General features: G+C 40.1%; 1 protein-coding gene across 1 annotated transcript in view; it reads left to right on the top strand.

Annotated features, from left to right (window-relative positions):
• MED13 (mediator complex subunit 13) overlaps positions 1 to 19,528 on the top strand; it is a 48,959-nt gene extending 29,431 nt beyond the window's left edge. Inside the window, exons 10-30 of the mRNA XM_015880605.3 lie at positions 2,549 to 2,765; positions 3,653 to 3,737; positions 3,967 to 4,088; positions 5,195 to 5,285; positions 5,456 to 5,670; positions 6,059 to 6,255; positions 7,495 to 8,411; positions 9,686 to 9,853; positions 10,907 to 11,130; positions 11,722 to 11,911; positions 12,431 to 12,893; positions 13,161 to 13,380; positions 13,658 to 13,849; positions 14,005 to 14,228; positions 14,631 to 14,773; positions 14,978 to 15,136; positions 15,216 to 15,401; positions 15,593 to 15,741; positions 16,010 to 16,183; positions 16,580 to 16,680; positions 17,419 to 19,528. Coding sequence (XP_015736091.2) covers positions 2,549 to 2,765; positions 3,653 to 3,737; positions 3,967 to 4,088; positions 5,195 to 5,285; positions 5,456 to 5,670; positions 6,059 to 6,255; positions 7,495 to 8,411; positions 9,686 to 9,853; positions 10,907 to 11,130; positions 11,722 to 11,911; positions 12,431 to 12,893; positions 13,161 to 13,380; positions 13,658 to 13,849; positions 14,005 to 14,228; positions 14,631 to 14,773; positions 14,978 to 15,136; positions 15,216 to 15,401; positions 15,593 to 15,741; positions 16,010 to 16,183; positions 16,580 to 16,680; positions 17,419 to 17,551 — 4,570 coding nt within the window. The 3' untranslated portion in view covers positions 17,552 to 19,528. The remainder of the gene's footprint in view (positions 1 to 2,548; positions 2,766 to 3,652; positions 3,738 to 3,966; positions 4,089 to 5,194; positions 5,286 to 5,455; positions 5,671 to 6,058; positions 6,256 to 7,494; positions 8,412 to 9,685; positions 9,854 to 10,906; positions 11,131 to 11,721; positions 11,912 to 12,430; positions 12,894 to 13,160; positions 13,381 to 13,657; positions 13,850 to 14,004; positions 14,229 to 14,630; positions 14,774 to 14,977; positions 15,137 to 15,215; positions 15,402 to 15,592; positions 15,742 to 16,009; positions 16,184 to 16,579; positions 16,681 to 17,418) is intronic.
• The last annotated feature ends 762 nt before the right edge of the window (positions 19,529 to 20,290 follow it).

Genomic DNA, 20,290 nt, shown 5'->3' with positions numbered 1-20,290 from the left:
GAATCAATGTGTTGTTTTTTTCTCCAGTTAAAGCAAAATAACAACCCTAAAACAACCAGCACCAATAACAATTAAAAACAAACGAGCCAACAAAAAAAACCCAGCTTAACAGAACCCCCCCCCCAAGCCTCTTGGTTCTGTGTTGTCTCCTTTGCTGTCAAACTGCTTAAGAAATTCTTCCTGTCATCCCTCTTACTTCACTTCCCCGTGAGGACATGTAGCTTGAAGTGGGAATGCTGCAGGATAAGGGTGGTAATGGGAAGCAACAGGTGCTGATAGGGCTGCGAATAGCTGTGTAAACTTAACAGGATGCAGCCGTGGGTGCAGAGGTGACAAACTTTAGTTTAGGGGTTTGATCTGGGGCCAAAAAGAAATCATTGTGAGCGCACCAAGAACTGCCTCTGCCAACAGGATTGCTGTGGATTATTTAGATCCAGAATAGTGCTGTTGAGGTGAAAGGAGAATCTCAGCGAGACCGATACCAAATTGAGTTCCCTTCCACCCCCCAGGACACGGTGTGCTTTAATTTGTGATGGAGCTGAAGCAGCTCCTTGCAAAGCAGAAAATTGGTGTGGTTTTTCTGGTTCACTGCTGGCAGTGGAAAGCTACAGAGAGCAGTTGTGTCGCATTTGCTGCATTGGAAAGCTGTGAGAAGAGATAGGTTTGCTGTAGCTGTTGGTCTGTTGTCATACACATGTTCTAAGCCGTATCTTCTAACTGTTAAGAGTTTACATGAGCTAAGTTGGTTTTTTTTACGGCTTTTTCAAGTTGTGAATTTATAGGATTTTAGCATTTTTCACTCCTGAATTTATTCCAGCCAGCTGAGGACGTGCTTAACTTCAGTATTTACCATTTTCTATTCAAGAAATGATCTTTCCTTGCATGGTCTGTAGTTTGATTTAATGATTTATTACCTGTGTGTCTGTATTTTCTCCTGGAGTATTTTACCATTAATTTCCTTTCTGCTTATCAGAAAATACTGGAAGCTGCTGCTCACTTTTGCTGTGTACTTTTCTCGGTGTTTAATTCCTTGTTCCTAGAAAGCTGTCTTCCATCTCTTCCTTCTGTGGGATTTATAGAAGATGAAATGCTCAGCCCTGAATGCTACTCCAGACATAAATGCCAGTGGATCTTGACACGAATCCACGCTCATTGTGCTGTTGGCTGGGGGTGGTGGTGGTGTTAAAGATTTTACTGGGGCTGTTGCCATGACCAGCAGAGATGGATTTGATGTTGTTGGCTGTGAGATGTTTCTTTGGAAAGCTTATTTCTAGGAAGGCCTGACAGAGGAGAGCTGCCATCGTGTCCTTTTGCAGACTACTGAAGTTGATGGGGATGTACAAGGCAGTGAGGAAGCTTGTCAGAAATCACTGTGCATCTTTCTATACAGCATTTCAAGGTCTACGTGTTTGAATTGTTCTGTAGCACTTTTCTTGCTTTCTGGTCTCCTAAGGGAGGAATGTAAGCCTTATTCTGACCTCCCAATAGTATCTAGGCAGTCAAAACCAAGCCCTGCTCACTGTGAGGGGCATTAATTTCCTCTGGGACAGCATTTACCTTGTTTTGTAGTGACTTAAGCAAGTAAAGAATAGATGGACTGGAACCTGTTTGCACTCCTAGTACCTGCAATCTTCATTCTTGGAAAATACCTTTTGATTTCATGTGTGAAATCCCTGTGAATGCTTCTTACTGTTCTGTGTTAGGCTGGCATTAGGAGGGTCTCTGAGCAAGAAGAAATTTTCAGCCATGTTTGTGTGGCACTGCTGGAATGGTTGTCTTGTTGAAAAAATGCCTTCATCCCATGGTACCCCTTGTGCACGGTGATATGTAAAGTAGATAATAGAGAGGCATATCTGCAGCTAATATTCATAACATAGCTTCATATTTGCCAAATTCTTTTTGCTTGTGCAGCATTATGTTGGTGAAACCAATAAATGTAACAAAAACTTAATTTGTGTACTTATCTACTCCATTTTTGGCTCCAAGTATGACAAAAAGAAAAACGCTGACAGTGAGAAATCTTCTCATTAGTAAATTAGATATTGGTTTGCTGTGACCTTCCAGTGGTATTTATAGGAGTGATATAAATGACCACCAAACGTAGCAGCATTTGTGTAGTTATTTCTCGGGATTTTTGGATAGCCGCTTCTTTCTGACTGTTTGTTTAGGTGCGAATGGGGAATGGCAATAAGTTATTTCTTAACCCGGTGAGTTTCTTTCAGTGGCTATGGACTGTTTAATCCATTTGTACTTCATAATAAATGACAGCTATAGCCTGGGATGAATTACTAATCTTTATCTGGGTTGACAATGCTCGAGGAGAGCTGGTCAGAATGAGTCACAGTGCTGGATCTGACGTGTGTATGGAGGATGAATTACATGACTAATGATCTTGTCTTTTTCCCAAAAAGTTTTTTTTTGAAGCTGGAGTGGAAGGGAAGAAAGGGGGAAGGAAAGATATTAAGTTGCTTTTGTAAAAGGCTGCATGACAGCAAAATCATTCTCACCTTAGTGATAAATAATATTTTGTCCTTTTTCATCTGTGCAGATTAATGGTGCAATGTAGGAAGCCTTTAAAGGTTTCGGATGAACTGGTGCAACAGTATCAGAGTAAAAACCAGTACCTAGCAGCAGTAGTGTCGGAAGCTGACCAGGAACCTGAAATTGATCCCTATGCCTTCGTTGAAGGTGATGTGGAGTTCTTATTTCCTGACAGCAAAAAAGATCGACAGAACATTGAGAGGGAAACTGGGAAGAAACACAAGGTGAGTAAGGGAGTGAGAATGCGAACCAGGGATTGAAAAATTGCTTTACTCACTAAATACAGTTTTAATCCTTCTCTTATATGTTTAGAAGTACATTTAAAGACATGGATTCAAGCAGAAGTAGCCAATGGAAGTAAGCAGCATTCCCTCAGTGCTGGCACACTGGGGCTGATGGCTTGTGCTAGGAGAACGCTGCTGAATCCCAACAGAGATGCTCTTAACTAGAAATGGGTGTTAGCAGGTGCTTGTGCAAGAGGCTAAAACCAAGGCAAATGCTTTGTCCATGTGTAGAAATATTGAGGGTAGCTGAGGTGAACTCTGAATATTTGCCTGGGAAGTGGATTACACTTTTAGTTGTATTTTAGCTAATACTGACGAGGTGAGGCTGTATTTAAAGCAGAAGGACCATCTACTTCCCTACACCTCCAAAAAGGGAGAAAATACAACTATGTTGGGAGGTTGCATATGAAATAAGTTTGTTTATTAGGACTGTTTCTTTATCATATGCTCTCCTGGTATCGAGAGTTTCATTGATAATTACCAGTATAGTTAATTTATTGCGTTTGATATAATGTGCTTTTTTCAATGAGGTGTTGTAGCATGAATTCACAGCCTGCTTTTTAAATTTTAAGTGTTCATCCCTGAGACAAAAGCTACGATTTATGTTCTTATCTTCACTCTCCCTCTGTGTGTTGATAGCAGTGTGTTGCAGACTTCCTTTTCCCTGAGCAAGTACTGCTAAGCAGACCCCCAGGCTACACCTTACTGAGCTAGAAGGCTAATGAGAACCTGATCCTTCTGCTACATGCAGGAATTCCCGTAGGGAGATGAAGTGTCCTTCACCCAAACTGATTTTAAACAAACTTTTCTACATCTTTCTTTAATAGGCTGAGGACGGTACATCTGGTGTTACAGTTCTGTCCCATGAAGGAGAGGATGCTATGTCTTTGTTTAGTCCTTCTGTCAAGCAAGGTAAAGAGTTTTTTTTTCCTTGTGGTTAGTTCGTTCAGTAACACACCTTACTTGTTGAGCCTTGCAAATAAAAGATGGCTATAAAATCTGAATGTGATGAAGTTGTAGGGATGTCACTGATGTTCTCAGGATCACTCAAGTATCTTACATTTGTCTGTCAAAGTAGTTATTGGAATGTGGTTTCATTTTGTTTATCACCAGCATTTCTGCAATCTGTTACTCTTTATAGATGCCCAACGTATTGCTGCTCATGCTCGCACTGCATCAACTAGCCTGATCCATGAAACAGACTTGGTGGTCTCTTACACTGACCTTGACAATCTCTTCAATTCTGATGAGGATGAACTAACAGTAAGTGATGTGCAAAAGTAATGGCAGCTGCTAAACAAGAGGCTGCAAGGAGTGTGTATGAGTTGGTTTTGAACAGGTTGCAATGCACGTGAATAAGCAAGTGATATGAGTTCTTTATGGCAGATACGCTGTTCTGATTGACGCATGCAATCATTTTTGGCCCACAAGATCAAAAACTTGTTTGCATCTTTACTGCGCAGTCCATATATGCCTCTGGCATTCATACGTCTGGTTATAGTTTCACAGATCTGGCAGTAATCCTGATGCTCTTTTCCTGCGGCCTAGGTACTGTTTAACTTGTCAATATGGGTGATACTGAAATGTAACAAAAACAGTACAGAGAAGAAGGATTTAAACATGGACATTCTGCTGAATAAGTTGCTTCACTGCAGTTGTTATTTTCTTAGTGCAGTTTCTCCTGCAGTCTCCAGTGGTTCTGAATTCATTATCTTTACAGTTCTGTTTCAGTACTGTTAGTAATAGTTGTCTTTTTTGAGTTGGACTTTGTTCAGTTAATAAATCTATATTCCCTTATTCAAACAAAATACCCATCAGCTTGAATGGGAGCTGTGTGAAGGATCTTAACAGCCATCAAAGGTCATTACTATATTAAGCATAAAGCAAGTGTATTTGCTTTTCAGCATGGAGACTCTTATTTTCTGTAGGTTATAGTGCTGTCTAAACATTGTAAAATATCTCTTGTTTTAATTTCAATGCTGCTTCTTCCCTGTACCTCTTGTTCTAGCAATTGTTTCTCTATTCTATTCCTATTCATGTGGTAAAATCAGTAATATTAGCATGGTTTTGGGAGCTTGTATGTTTTATCTATGAGATTGTAGGTAGCCTTACTTAGTTGGTTTTTTAATGTCTGCTAACAGGCTGAGAGTTAATAGCGCTGTGATTTTATGGCGGAGCATTCTGAGATACAAGTGTGAAGGAAAGACAAGTGTAACCCCACGTGCCAGTGTTAGGCTTCTGGCTTATTTTATTTTGCTTATAGTCCCAGTTTTGGGTGTCCACTACATGTGAAATCTGTTGTTAGAGGTAAAAATGAACGTGTTTGTCCCTGTAGTGATTTTATTGCAATACTTTTCTTTTTTTCATAGCCTGGATCTAAAAGAACAGTGAATGGTGCTGATGACAAATCCAACTGCAAAGAGGCAAAAGCAGGAAATTTAGATCCGCTGTCATGCATAAGTAAGCTTTATTTTCTTCTCTAATTAGAATACTAGCTTTAAACATTTAATTGCTAATATGCTGTGGGAATTTGGAAGCATATGCTTCCTTTGCCCTACTGAAATATTAAGACAAAGGAAATAACTCTAAATGTTGTCGCATTCTAAAGCCTACTTCTAATCTGAAATTAGGCACTGCAGATCTCCATAAAATGTATCCAACTCCACCTTCTTTGGAACAACACATCATGGGATTTTCTCCAATGAACATGAATAATAAGGAATATGGCAGTATGGACACTACACTTGGAGGAACAGTACTTGAAGGGAATAGCTCCAGTATGGGAGCTCAGTTCAGGATTGAAGTAGATGAGGGTTTCTGCAGCCCCAAACCTGCTGAAATAAAGGTAGGTAGTGTTGATAGCCCTGATATATTTCTTATGGGTACTGCCCAGTCTATTAATTAATCCTGAGTAAGAACTGTGGGAAATTATGTGCAATCTGTAATTTGTGTCCTACTGAGGGGGTAGGTAAGATGCATCTAGAAAACTACATGTACTATTTAACTATTTTAAACTTCAAGACAGCATAATCTCAGGTTAGCCATCAGGAAATTTAAGTGATGCATATTGGTAACTTGAATTCATGGCTTCTTTTATATTGCCATATCGTTTCTGAGTGCAAATGTTAAATGTGAAAATCTCAACTTTTATTCAGTCCTTCTTTTTAGGAAGTGTTTTAATTGCTGATATCATCTAATTCACATGCTGATGCTTTACCGTATGTAATTTCTAGGATTATTCCTATGTTTATAAACCTGAGAACTGCCAAGCCTTAGTGGGATGTTCCATGTTTGCACCACTGAAGACGCTTCCCAGCCAGTGTCTCCCTCCCATCAAACTGCCAGAAGAATGCATATATCGCCAGAGCTGGACTGTGGGGAAGCTGGATTTGCTTCCTCCAGGACCTGCCATGCCATTTATCAAAGATGGGTATGAATTATCTTTAATCTTTGTGAGACTTTGAGTTACTGACAACATAGAAAGTACTCCTCCGTTTTATTCTTTTGTAAGCATGTAACAAGAAATTTATCAAGGCAGTTATTATAATTATCAAGAAATTTATCAAGGCAGTTTGTTCAGACAACTGACAGGAGATTGAAAAAAACTTTACACGTAAACCTCACAGCAAGAGATGGTCTTCCCAATAGCTTCTTAACTGTGTGTACATCTTATTTGTTGTCTCATTTAAAGGCTTTTTGAGGAAGCTTACTGGTGGAAGTCCAGTGTTTAAATAAGTAATGATCAAGATGCATGTAAACTTGGGACTTCTTTTTTTTTGCTGTGGTTTTGTAGGTACTGCAAAGGCTTCATAGGTTATTCTTCTGTTTCTTAAGTTATTTTCTTAAATGGCCATAATCTCAGCTGTATTTGGCCAGAACAACATTTCCTCTGGTTGAAAGCTATACTCAGTATGACATTGCCTGCTAACACTAGCACTGCAGTAGGCATTCTTATAATCTGCATTTGGTTGTGATGGTTTTGTTGGCAGCACTTGAAGAAAATACTTATTCCTCCTTCTCTTCTACAGTATTAACTTCTATAGAGAGATTAGGCAACAAGGAGGCTGTGTGTTTATTGGGAAAAAAAGTGTGTGAATTCTGATTTATGTGTAATTGCTCCTTCTATTAAGGCTATTCATAAGCAGTACGTTCCCAAGTCTCATCGGTCTTGCGGGTCTTTGGAGTTATTCAACTACTTAGGGGGGAAAAAGAATTTAAACACTTCCAGGTGATGTTTTCCCCATGGATCGAACTGAATCTGCTGTTGGTACACCCAGTATATTTTCTTAGTGTTGTGTGTCAACACGGCGTATAAATAAAACATGAAAGGGAAGAGGTGCCCTTTAGGCTCTGTATATCCATAGAACTCGTAGTTCTTACTGTCTACACTTGTTTCCTGGAAGCTTTGTGGAAAGAAAAAGACAAGAAAGGGAGAAAGGGAGGAGGGGAAGGATTCTTTAACAGCACTGACAATGGGAATTCTGCAAAGTCATTTAGAACAAACACTCTAGAAGCTCCTTAGGGAATGAAAATCTTTTTGTAGATTGTGAAAGACTACTTCAAAAAAGCAAATATTAATTAGGGAGGTCCTTGTTTAGCAATCTGAGACTGACTTGACTTCTTGGCTTTGAAATTTAAAGTATTTCTTTCTTCTTGTGGCTCCTATCAGTGACGGAAGCACTATGGATCAAGAGTATGGCCCTGCATACACACCACAAACTCATACTCCGTTTGGAATGCCCCCGGGTAGTGCACCACCCAGTAATGGTGGAGCTGGAATTCTCCCTTCTCCTTCTACCCCTCGTTTCCCAACTCCCAGAACACCAAGGACTCCTCGGACTCCTCGTGGAGCTGGTGGACCGGCAAGTGCGCAGGGTTCAGTCAAATATGAGAACTCTGATTTATACTCACCAGCTTCCACGCCATCGACGTGTAGACCACTTAATTCTGTTGAACCTGCAACTGTGCCTTCCATTCCAGAGGCACACAGTCTGTACGTGAATCTCATCCTCTCAGAGTCTGTAATGAATCTCTTCAAAGACTGTAACTTTGACAGCTGCTGCATATGCGTTTGCAATATGAACATCAAAGGTGCTGATGTTGGAGTTTACATTCCCGATCCAACACAAGAGGCCCAGTATCGGTGTACCTGTGGTTTCAGTGCTGTGATGAATAGGAAGTTTGGCAACAGTTCTGGACTGTTTCTTGAAGATGAATTGGATATTTTAGGACGTAACACAGAGTGTGGCAAAGAAGCAGAAAAACGCTTCGAAGCTCTCAGAGCTACTTCTGTTGAACATGGCAGTGCAGGACTGAAAGAACCGGAGAAACTGCCTGATGAGTTAATACTGTTGCTGCAAGATCAATGCACCAACTTGTTCTCACCATTTGGAGCAGCAGATCAAGATCCTATTCCCAAAGTTGGTGCAGTTAGCAACCTGGTACGTGTAGAAGAAAGGGATTGTTGCAATGACTGCTACTTAGCCTTGGAACATGGGCGCCAGTTCATGGACAATATGTCAGGAGGGAAAGTTGATGAAGCACTTGTGAAAACTACTTGCTTGCACCACTGGTCAAAAAGAAACGGTAAATATTGAAAGCAACTTCTTTACCGATTGTCCACCTATGAATTTTTATTTGTATGTTTTACTTGTTGCTTATTGGATACTTAAAAAACAGTTTTCCTACCTGTGTGCTTACATGTTATGAACAGCATTACGTGTTTGAACTGTGTTCGAAACAATGATTCTTTAGGCTTGTTCTTTTAAAGCAGCTTGTGGTGACTGTATCCACAGAAGTTCTGTGGAATTAGTGAATGTTGGGAAGTGTAGGTGGTTCAGATGGGGACTGTACCATGAAAGGCTACTGTGGTAGAGTGAAATGATGTATGATTCAGTTGGCTTCTGCCCCCTGTAAGAGGGGGTGGTAGTTAAATGGTGTGTGTGGTAAACAATGCTTCTTTGTGGCTTTGAAGTACGTTGGATCTACCAGAGGCTCTTGGACTCTTTTCATGCCTTGTCTACTAATGCAGTGTCTCACGGAACACCCTTGCCTATGATATTTGCATATCCACCTCTCAGTAGCAATCCTTCAAGTAGCAGCAATAGCTGGGTGAACAGTAAAACATGGAACTCAGCGAAGTTAGCTGCAGCTAATAGTTGTTGGTGAGGGCAAAGAGGATGAACAGCAAAGCACAAATGGGTTTCTGTGTATTGATGGGGCATTAAAGTTTATTAAGTCCCTGCTTCTGGATAAATCAATGCTTTCAGGTACCCAGGAGAAAGAAGACTTGGTGTTATGTGACCTTGGTGCTCAGGATGTGAAGGTGTCAAGATGCTTTATAAAGGAGGATTGTGAAACTGTGGCCCTAACAAATTCTGTGTCAGTCTTTTATTCTTAAAGTTTGTGTGTTAGATGGCACAGCTGATGAAAGAGACGACATGTGAAGCTTCTGTTGACTTCTCTGGAGTGAGCACTGGGTGCTGGTCTGCCTAAACCTCCTTGTTGGGAGGGGAAAGTTCTATAGATTTTAACTTGCACAGCTTGATGGGGTGGTTAGTTCATTTTGTTTTGTGATTCTTAGACTAAGAAGTACAAACACTATGATAACAAAGCTTTCAGGAGAAGGAACTGTATGGGCAAAAAACAGTTTGTTATTCTTAAATAACTGAGGGAGGAAGAAGAAAACTCTAAATCTGTGTACTAAACTTCTTCTATCTTGTCCCCTGGCTGACCTGCATGAACAGCATGTGCATTTTACAAGAAAGTTGTCTAACATCAAGGTGTCTCAGGATCTGTGATAGGCTGTATTTTACCCTATTGTTGTGGCAGGCCTTGACAGCTTCTTTTTGTCCTTTCAGTGGTGGATGTGAGCATGCAGTGTTCCCAGGACATCCTTCGTATGCTGCTCTCACTCCAGCCTGTTCTTCAAGACGCCATTCAGAAGAAGCGCACGGTCCGGTCGTGGGGTGTGCAAGGCCCTCTCACGTGGCAGCAGTTCCACAAAATGGCTGGCAGAGGCTCTTATGGTAAAATGCTGTGTAGATTCCTGTCTGTTGACCTTTGCTTGATCCAGCCACCAAACCTCACTGTCTGGATGCTGCCCAGCCTGTTGGAATTCTGAACAGCATCTGGACCGTTCTTTATACTAATGAGAGCCATTAGACTGGGGAGAATTCTTCTCTTTACAGAAGCAGAAAATATTTTTTTGAACAGTAAATGAACTTAAAGTGTACTTTAAAATAGACAATTGCACTGCTTGTGTATGTCTGACATGTTTCCAAGTGAGGGACTGGAATTCAAGAGATGGGTTTAATTTTGAAAATAGAGCGATTGCTAAATATTAGCTATGAAATAGCTGATAGTGTGCCTTATTGATCAGTAGTTTGAGTTACAGTCAAGACCTGAGATCATTCAGTGTGCCGTGTCTATGACAAACTGTTGGAATAGCCAACATGTGATGCGTGTTTACAGATAAGGCAGTCAATTCTGTGCACTCACCTGAAGGTTTAAACTCTGACTTCGTTCACATGTGTGAGATTTTCATTTGCCAACATGGAAAAGAGTGACCTTTCACCAGCAGCTCTTCTGGAGCTATTCAAATATTTAGAACACCCTAATTACACGTTTGGGATATGTGAAAATGTGTGTTCTTAACTGTTTTCCTTCTGCGGTCCTTCATGTATCCACTTAGACTATTTACATCTCTTTCACTCTCTTTTTTGGTCACTGATTCCTTGGATTCTATGAGGAAGGCTTCCTAGACAGTGAGGATCTGTTCCTGATTGTATAGTGGTAAACATAATAAACAACTGCGTAACTTCTTCAGGCCTTGGGAGATTTCAGATGTGAAAAATTAGCTGGTTTTCTTCTTTGTGTGCTTATTTTCAGAGGGTCGGATCATGCAGTCCATGCTTCTTGTTTGTTAGAAAGAGAACTATTCCATTTATAATCAGTGTTACTTCCTTTTAGATGCTGGGAGTGCCAGCACTTCTTCTCGTGTTTTCTAGAAGCAGGTTGTTAATTTTTAAGCTTTAATATATAAGTTTAATATATTGGAAAAATCTATTTTGCTTTTCCAGGAACTGATGAGTCCCCAGAACCACTGCCAATCCCAACGTTTTTGTTGGGATACGATTATGATTTTCTGGTGCTGTCTCCGTTTGCATTGCCGTACTGGGAGAGGCTGATGCTGGAACCTTATGGATCTCAAAGAGATGTTGCTTATGTTGTGGTGTGCCCTGAAAACGAGGCTCTGCTAAATGGAGCAAAAAGCTTCTTTAGGGATCTGACTGCAATATATGAGGTACGTTATTTATGGCAGTTAGCAGTGAAATGGGTTTTTGAAAAACTGTTTCTAATACACACTCATAACTACTTATCAGGCCTGTCTCCCGTGATATAAATGCTTGCACAGAATCCTATCTCAGAAAGCTGCTAGAAAGGATTTTAGGAACGGGCACTTGAAAGATAAGGGTTGTTCATGCTGCTCATCTTTCCTCTTAGTAATAGATGTTTTGAGAATCTGTATCAGATAAACGCCACTCAGTGGTAAAACTGTGCATTGCCACTTCAGTTTTAGTTTTCGTTTAGTGAATTCATTGAATACCTGTATTACTTAGATTGTGGCTAAGATTAGAAATCTTTAAGGTTGGTTATGATCTATCAATCTTTTTTCTTAGGAAAACATGAAAATAAACTGTAACACCATTATAGAGCACTACAAAATCATACAGCATTTCATACTGACGTGGTTTTCTAGAATTAAAATGTTACTTAGGAATGTCATAAGTAAGCTATGAGTCTCTCTCTCAATCTCTCTCTGCTCCTTTGTTTGATATATTATGGTTATTGTTATTTTTTAATCCTTACCTTACTTCTTATTTTGCCTTTGCAGTCATGCAGACTTGGCCAGCATCGACCTATCTGTAAATTTTTGCCTGATGGAATCATGAGAGTTGGACCCACTGCTTCAAAGAAACTTTCTGAGAAGCTGGTCACAGAATGGTTCTCACAGACAACTAATGCCAACAATGAAGCATTTTCCAAACTCAAACTGTATGCCCAAGTTTGCAGATATGAGCTGGGTATGAATAAATATATATATATTCTACTCTTATTTCATGGAGTTACCACCTAATCCATTGCAGAACAAGAGAAATCATTGCATTTACTTACTGAATCTACTGTTTGTTGCAGTTTTCTGATTTTAAACTAGAAAAAAAAAAGGCAGAAATCCCATATCTTTGCATATGTTCTAAAATGGCTGCTTATCATCAGTATTTGTTAGGGAATGGCAGCGCTATTGCTTGATAGAGACTGCTACTGTTGTTTTTCCATTGCTGTCTTGTGTTCTGAGGCAGTGATTTCTTGCTCAAATTCTAATGACTGGAAAACAAAAACTACTTTTGAAATAGATTTGAGTGTTTCTGCAAGTGTTATAAGACTATTAAAAACTGTAATGTTAATGCTTGCATTATTTTGAAAGATAAAACATATGCTTAAGCTTTATTCACTGTTTTGTTAAAACTGCTATAGGTTCAGTTTAAGTTTGCTCAAAACAGTTGCAGTATAAAATGTATGGATTTTTTTTCCCTTGTTTTTAGGTCCTTATCTTGCTTCTCAGCCTTTGGACAATTCGTTACTTGCCCAAACAAATCTGGTCCCTCCCTCAAGCCAACCAGCCTCTGCTCTGCCCCCCGTGACAGCCAGCACTGGAAATCCCAACACTCCGTCTGCTCCTGCAGCTTCTACCAGTAGTACTATGACAGCAACGTCAAACAGTGCCATGTCTTCTGCAGCTACTACAGCTAACTCAACTTTGACTACTACTGCCACGTCATCCTCTTCTGCTAACATAGGCAGTGGGATCCCAACAAGCAAGCCTTCTTCATTTCCACCTTTTAGCAGTATGAACAATACCACTTCTGCTGCTCTGCCCACTCAGGCTGCAACGGTCCAAAATGGGCAAACAGGAGGACAGCAGCAACAGCCGGTGCTGCAAACAGCAGGGATGTCTGGAGATGCTACTACAGCAACTGCACAGCCCCACCCAGAGGTTTCTGAAAGGTAATGGAGCTGTTAAACCTCATTCAGCCAACAGAACTGTGTGCTGATGAGCTGCTGTAAGAAGGAAGGCAAAAGAAAAAAAAACAAGTGATGCTGAGCTGCTGGCAAGCTCACATACAAAACTGAATTATAAACACAATTTCTTATGCCACAGTTAACTTTAAAGGTCTTTAATCTTTGATAGTTTGGTCTTAGTTCTAATGTAAGTAAAAATAAGTCTGTCTCAAACTCAGCGTTTTGTAACTGCTTGTAAAATTTCACTTTCAGCACTATGGATCGTGATAAAGTTGGAGTTCCTACAGATGGAGATTCACACGCTATCACCTACCCACCTGCCATTGTAGTTTACATAATCGATCCTTTTACGTATGAGAAAAAGGATGAGAGCAGCAGCTCATCTAGTTTATGGACACTTGGACTTCTGCGCTGCTTTTTAGAGATGGTTCAGGTTCTTCCTCCGAACATCAAGAATATAATTTCTGTGCAGGTGAGCCAACAGCCACAGAAACGTACCTACCAAAATGTGCCTAACAAAGCGTCTTTGGCTTTAGCTGTGTTTTGGAGGTGATTATGCCCTTCCTTTATTCACTGAGGAAATTTTCAATGAGAATGATGACCTGAAGTGCCGTGTGGCTTTAGAAGTGGCAGGACCTCAAAGAATTAGAGATGATTGTACAGTTAATTCCTGAAAGCAGCGTACCCAAATACTATCTCAAAAAATGAAATAATTAATCAATTTTATTTCCCTGTGTGACCTGTTGTAGATCGTTCCGTGTCAGTACCTTCTGCAGCCTGTGAAACACGAAGACCGGCAGATTTATACTCAGCATTTGAAGTCTTTAGCGTTTTCAGCGTTTACTCAGTGTCGGAGACCTCTTCCATCTTCCACCAATGTGAAAACATTAACTGGCTTTGGCCCCGGCTTAGCCATGGAAACAGCTCTTAAGAGCCCTGATGTGAGTATTCTTATGATTAATGTGGTTCTGTTAATGTACAGATGAGAGAAATGTCCCTTTTTATTAAATCATTGGTGTCTTTTACTTGAACTGAACAGAGTTCTTAAGAGTAATCTCTACTTGAAACTTCATTTTCTGTTCTGTCATCCTTATAGAGACCTGAGTGTATTCGACTGTACACCCCTCCTTTTATATTGGCTCCTGTCAAGGACAAGCAAACAGAGCTTGGAGAAACCTTTGGAGAAGCTGGTCAGAAGTATAACGTGCTTTTTGTCGGCTACTGTTTGTCTCATGATCAAAGATGGCTTCTTGCATCCTGTACAGATCTCTATGGAGAACAGTTAGAGACGTGCATAATTAATATAGATGTACCGAACAGGTAAGTACCAAACTCCTTTTGATTTTTAATATGTATATATTCTTTCTTTCAAAGAATCATTTTTATCAAGATGATGTGAGAATATCTCTTGCTTTTGTTGACCCACTGTGCTGCAAATTTAAACCAAGTAGATAATTTCAATATGATGTGGATATTGAGTTAAATTTCTAGAAGGAATGTCCTATGGCCTCCTGTGATTGGAGAGTGCTTTGGTTTGTGTGATTTCCCCTTCCACCCCTTCCTCTGGCTTTTGATGTTAGTGTTAGAATGTGATGAATGAAAAGCAAACCAATCCTTGTGTCCTGTGAACATTCAGGTTGGTACAAACAAGTTCCAAAGGTGGCAATAGAAGTTTGTCACAGATGGATTCCAGTTTTGTTTTCTCTTCTGTTTTGATTCTAGAGCTCGCAGGAAAAAGGGCTCTGCCCGCAGGCTGGGGCTTCAGAAACTCTGGGAATGGTGCCTGGGACTCGTGCAGATGAGCTCTTTGCCTTGGAGAGTCGTAATAGGCCGCTTAGGAAGAATAGGACATGGGGAATTAAAAGGTAATGTTTGTGCTTCAGTGTCTAAAAGTCGATTTGAAGCTTTCTTTTTAAATAGTATAGTGTCAATCTCTTTCTGGAAGAAAACCTGGGTGAAGCATATGAAGGAGCTCTAAGTTAACTCACAAATACTATGTCATACATAGAATAAGCATTCTTCAGCAAGCGTTGTTCTTCTAGACAAATCTATGTCCTTTGTATCCTCAGACTGGAGTTGTTTGTTGAGTCGCCGAAACCTTCAGTCCCTCAGTAAGAGGCTGAAAGACATGTGCAGAATGTGTGGTATCTCTGCTGCAGACTCTCCCAGCATTCTCAGTGCTTGTTTGGTAGCAATGGAACCGCAGGGGTCCTTCATTATTATGCCAGGTATGTGAGAAGCCCTATTTTGGCAGGGGAATTAATTGTTTGTTTTGTACAAAACTAAGGAAATGTTTTTCTTCCACAGATTCTGTATCGACCGGCTCTGTGTTCGGACGCAGCACCACTTTAAACATGCAGACATCTCAGCTGAACACCCCACAGGACACATCGTGCACTCACATACTTGTGTTTCCCACATCTGCTTCTGTGCAAGTGGCATCGTCAACTTATACCACTGAGAACCTGGATCTGGCCTTCAACACAAACAATGGTGAGCAGATGGGATTTATTCCTGTTTCAAAAACAAACCAACCCGAAACCCTTCATTGCTCCCCCTGTAGCAGGAATAAGACTTTATTCTACTAAACCACAGCATTTATATGGCAAATCACTTAATTTCTACTGCTTCCCTACATTCTGAACAGCACATTCTGAAATCAAGTGTTGTTGTTCTTTCTCAAGATGGAGCAGATGGAATGGGCATCTTTGACTTGTTAGACACTGGAGACGATCTTGATCCCGATATTATAAATATACTTCCTGCATCCCCTACTGGATCCCCTGTACATTCTCCAGGGTCCCACTACCCCCATGGAGGTGATATGGGCAAGGTAACTGATAGAGTAAATATAGAGGGGTGTGTATGTGTTCGTGTATATGTGTGTGTGGTTGTTTGCTCTCTGACATCTGGTTATTTCCTTTCTGGAGTGAAAGGTTCCTATGAACTATTTTGAATTAATCAGATATTGGATTGCCACTGTAAAATCCATGTAATGCTCGGATCCTTCAAAAACGCTTTGTAATTTTAAAGCTGTGGGTAATTTCTTGTATCTTTGTGGTCTCCTAATAGTAAACCATTGCTTGTTGATTTTTTTATAGGGTCAAGGTACAGATCGATTGCTTTCAACGGAATCTCATGATGAAGTAACAAATATACTGCAACAGCCACTGGCCCTTGGTTATTTTGTGTCAACTGCCAAAGCAGGTCCCTTGCCTGACTGGTTCTGGTCAGCGTGTCCTCAAGCACAAAATCAGTGTCCCTTGTTTCTTAAGGTACCGTACCTCCACTGGCATTTTATTGAACAGAGGATTTATTTACCCTGAGCACCTTCAGTATGTAATAGTCTGACCTTAAGGGGGACAGCAGTGAACTTTAAAGCCTGTTTATTATTAGAAATCTTGTCACTGGAGTTTGCCTCCTTTTTTAATCATCATTTAATGTAGGCACAAAAGCAGTTTTAAAACAGTTTCCTTAGGTGTATTGCACTGTTAGCATTGTGCTTTTAGGAGAAAGGATTCATGCACTTATGAGCTGTATAAGGATAAACTTTATTTAACTTGTGTGTTAGAGAACAGTAAGTGGCTGCGATATTTGGGTCAGCGGAACAAGGGGAAGGAAGTTGCAGTTGAATCAGACGCTGACTGCTCACATCTCTCCTCCTTCCTTAGGCCTCTTTGCACCTCCACGTGCCTTCAGTGCAATCAGACGAGCTACTCCACAGTAAACACTCCCATCCACTTGATTCTAATCAAACTTCTGATGTGCTCAGGTATTTATGATCAATTGCTTGCAAAAACAGCTGTGCGTTTCTTTTTTTAATACTACTGCAGGGGATCTGGAGGTTTGTTTTCCTTGCCATTAGTTTTCTCATTGTGTCACTGCCCTTCATACATAGCAAACAAAACACACTGCTGTGCACTGAGGGATGAAAAGACTTCCTCACCACAAGACGCTGTGGTTTAATACAAATATCTGAACTCTGATTTAACTAATTAAGATTGATTACAACTAAAAATATTTGAAAAACATGAAATTCATTTAAAAATAGTGCATAAATGGGAGGAGGGTGGTTAGACTTGAGCCAGAATCTCATGTAAGCTGTGGGAATACTGAAGTCCAAGGGTGTGCAGGTAGTTGTGTACACATAAGACACTTGTTAATGAGAAAGCAGCGTCACGGTTGTGTTAGTATTCACATATATATGTTCACATTCATATATATGTTCACATTAGTATGTGAATCTCTTAGCATTAATTATCATTGTCAACTAGGATTGAATTAATTATTGATTAGATTTGATTAGATTATTGCTTAAAATACTACAGTATTTTCTACTGAAGTTCAGCTTTAATCTGCTCGCAACGATTCTATAGTTGTGTTACTGCAAAACATTGGCAGACCTGTTTTATGTGCTGAATACCACAGCAACCATGTTACGTTAAGCCGGTGCTGTAAAATGCTGCTGAGGAAAATCTGTTGGCTTGATGGAAGCTTGTTTGCTTTTCAGGTTTGTTCTGGAACAGTACAATGCACTCTCCTGGCTAACCTGTGATCCTGCAACCCAGGACAGACGGTCATGTCTCCCGATTCATTTTGTGGTGCTGAATCAGTTGTATAACTTTATCATGAATATGCTGTGATCTTCACCTGAATTTTGCAAGACAAAAATGAGGAAAAAGGATATTTCACTGCAGGACTAAGTTATGATTCTTCTCAGTGCGAGTTGTTTGTGATGGGGTATGAATCTTGTTACTTCCAGCAAATATTGGTTTGACTTGTGAGAGGGGGTACTTATCACCTGCTGTCTTGGAGTCGTTGACTATGGGGGACGCTTTAGAATGATGATCAGAAAGTGTATTATAACATTTTTAGTAGCAAAATTAACCATTTTTCCCCGGTCACAGTATTTGTGAAGAGTAATGAGCCATAGTACCCAGTCACAGTTAATGAATATTAAAGGCATGGAGATGAGAAGAAACATGAGGAACAATGAGTTTCAACCTATGGCTTCGGAACATCAAGATGTTCTTGTATTGGATTATAGTACCTAGTATTCAAAAATGCCTGCATCTCTTATTTATTGTAAGTTTTTAAATGTATAAATTGTCTTATATTTCTTAACCTCTTTTATAAAAATTTTCCTAGAAGGTTTATACTGCCTTCTTGCTTTAAAGCAATTGGTCTAAAATATATGTAATCGTCTTAATTAAAAGTTGCAGTAGGTTGCTTTTAGAGTATTATTTTTTTGTAAGGGGGTGGGCGGGGACAGTAAATTTGTATTGTCTTGATGTACAGTTTAATGGGTATAGAGGGGTTAATGTCCATACCATTGTGTGTGGGGGATTTACAGCTAAGCTGTAGTTGCAGAGTACATGTACAGTAATGAAGTTCACTGTGTTTATATAAATTGAAAAGGTACCGGGTCTTACAGCATTTTATATCACACCTTTACAGAGTAACAATGGCAATATATCAGTGATATTGTAGGTGGTTTAACTTGTAGCGAGAATAAAACGAATAAACTCTTCAACTGAAGTTTGTGTTATGGTTCAGGGCTGTGGCTAGATTCTCAGATCTATTTCCAGTATCCTAGTTTAATTATTACAAGAATATCTATTGTGCATTGTTGTTGCTGGATATTCTTGGCACTGTGGTGAGCGCATTATTTTCTCCTGCTTGTGATAAAACACAAACCTAAAGTGGAAGGCACAGAACACAAATGTTGCCCAAAGTGTCCCATGAGGCTGAAATTTAGCCCAGCTCTAACCATTTTACAAATGCAAAAGCAGTCAATCTTGACTTTAAGATTGGTGTGTGTTTAACTAAGATGTGATGTATATAGATTCTCAGTGAATTCTGGTATTCAGATTTTATTCCCTTAGGTGGGGTGGGGGGTGGAGGAGGACTAAAAAAAAAAAAACCCTTAAAAATAAAAATCCCAACCCCTCAAAAAACAACAACAAAATGCCCCAAACGTTTTCCTTTTTCATGTATTTTTGGCACTGTGGTGAAGGTTCCAAGTTTCAGTGTATGGCCATCCCCACAGCCCCGTTTCAGACTGTGTGCTTAAGGAGGCTCAGCCTGTTGGGAGGTGACAGCCCTCCCTGAGGAAGGGCCTGACTTGTTCCTGACTAAATCACGAGGCTTTGGTTAAACCTCTCCTCCTTCACCATTTTTTCCCTCTGTAGTTTCCTTCCTTTCTTCTCGCAGCTGCCAAATGTCTGATGGTGCTCTAAAATAGCCCCTACGGGTGCTGAAGAGCAACTGCATCTGCTTTTCCTTGGTTCCTCATCTTCTGACTGCTAGATTGAAAGCTTAACTCCTGCAGTGCTCACGTGAGTCTGTTGCTGTAATCATGTCCTGGGTCTTAACGCTGTCCGTCGAGCTGGTTAAACCTGTACAGGAGCAAGTTAAGATCCATTTTTTGCACCCACTGTTAATCCTCTACAAGGAAGAAATCACTTGTATTTACAAAACGTATCATGTTAATGAAGATTATGGTTTTGTAAATGCAAAATACCTGCCTGAGAATTTTTTTTTCTTATAAAGTCTCCTTGAATGATGTATATACAATAGCGGCGCCTTTTTTGTTTTGTATAAAGCAGTTGTACAATTGATGATGAAACTTTCAGTCATTTCTTCAACATAACTTGAGTGCAATCAGCAGTAGCAGGTTTTGATTAATGGTTAATAACGGGGTTTGTCTGTTCACTCACCTTGATGGAGCAGCACGTTTTGGTCTTACGGAGGGTTTTCCCCTTTTGAAGAGAAGTGCTCCTAAAACTGCAGCTTCAAAGTGTACGTCCCAGTTTTATGTTGGGTTTTCTTTTGGTGTTTTGTTCCTTAAGTGGTTGCTTAAGTTCCAAGGGCTGGGGCTGGTGTGGCGCTTTGTGTTGTTCATACAGGTAAGTGAATCAGCTGCCTAAATCGTGATACAGCCCCATTCTGTTACCTGGGCCATAACATTCCCCATGAAGCTCTCCAATTGCAAAAGCTGCCAGTTTCCCACATGCTCCCCTTCCCTCTCCAGTGCAGTTAAATGATAATTAATTTAATACTGTAATCACTAAAAAAATGATGAGGGCTGTTTCTGAAGCGAGTCAAAGCCGGAGGTGTACGTATCAAAACTGCCAATGCCATAGAGCAACTACTCCATTAAACATACCTTTCCATTAGTTACTTTCATTATTTTAAGTGCACATAATTGCTGATTTATAAATAAAGCCATTGTGAGCCAATAACTCGGGTTCTTTAGAAAGTGCAATCTTAAATATTTGAAAGCCTCATCTCTGGCTTCTTAAAGTGGTTTTGAGAAAACATGTAGTTCTAGCAGCGCTCTATTGAGTAGATGTGGAATTTCCCCTCCTATGTGTCCAATG

This window comes from Coturnix japonica, chromosome 22 (genome assembly GCF_054131305.1).
Source record: "Coturnix japonica strain WE chromosome 22, WE-NBRP24, whole genome shotgun sequence".
Taxonomy (NCBI): domain Eukaryota; kingdom Metazoa; phylum Chordata; class Aves; order Galliformes; family Phasianidae; genus Coturnix; species Coturnix japonica.
This window is presented reverse-complemented; position numbering and strand designations above follow the sequence as displayed.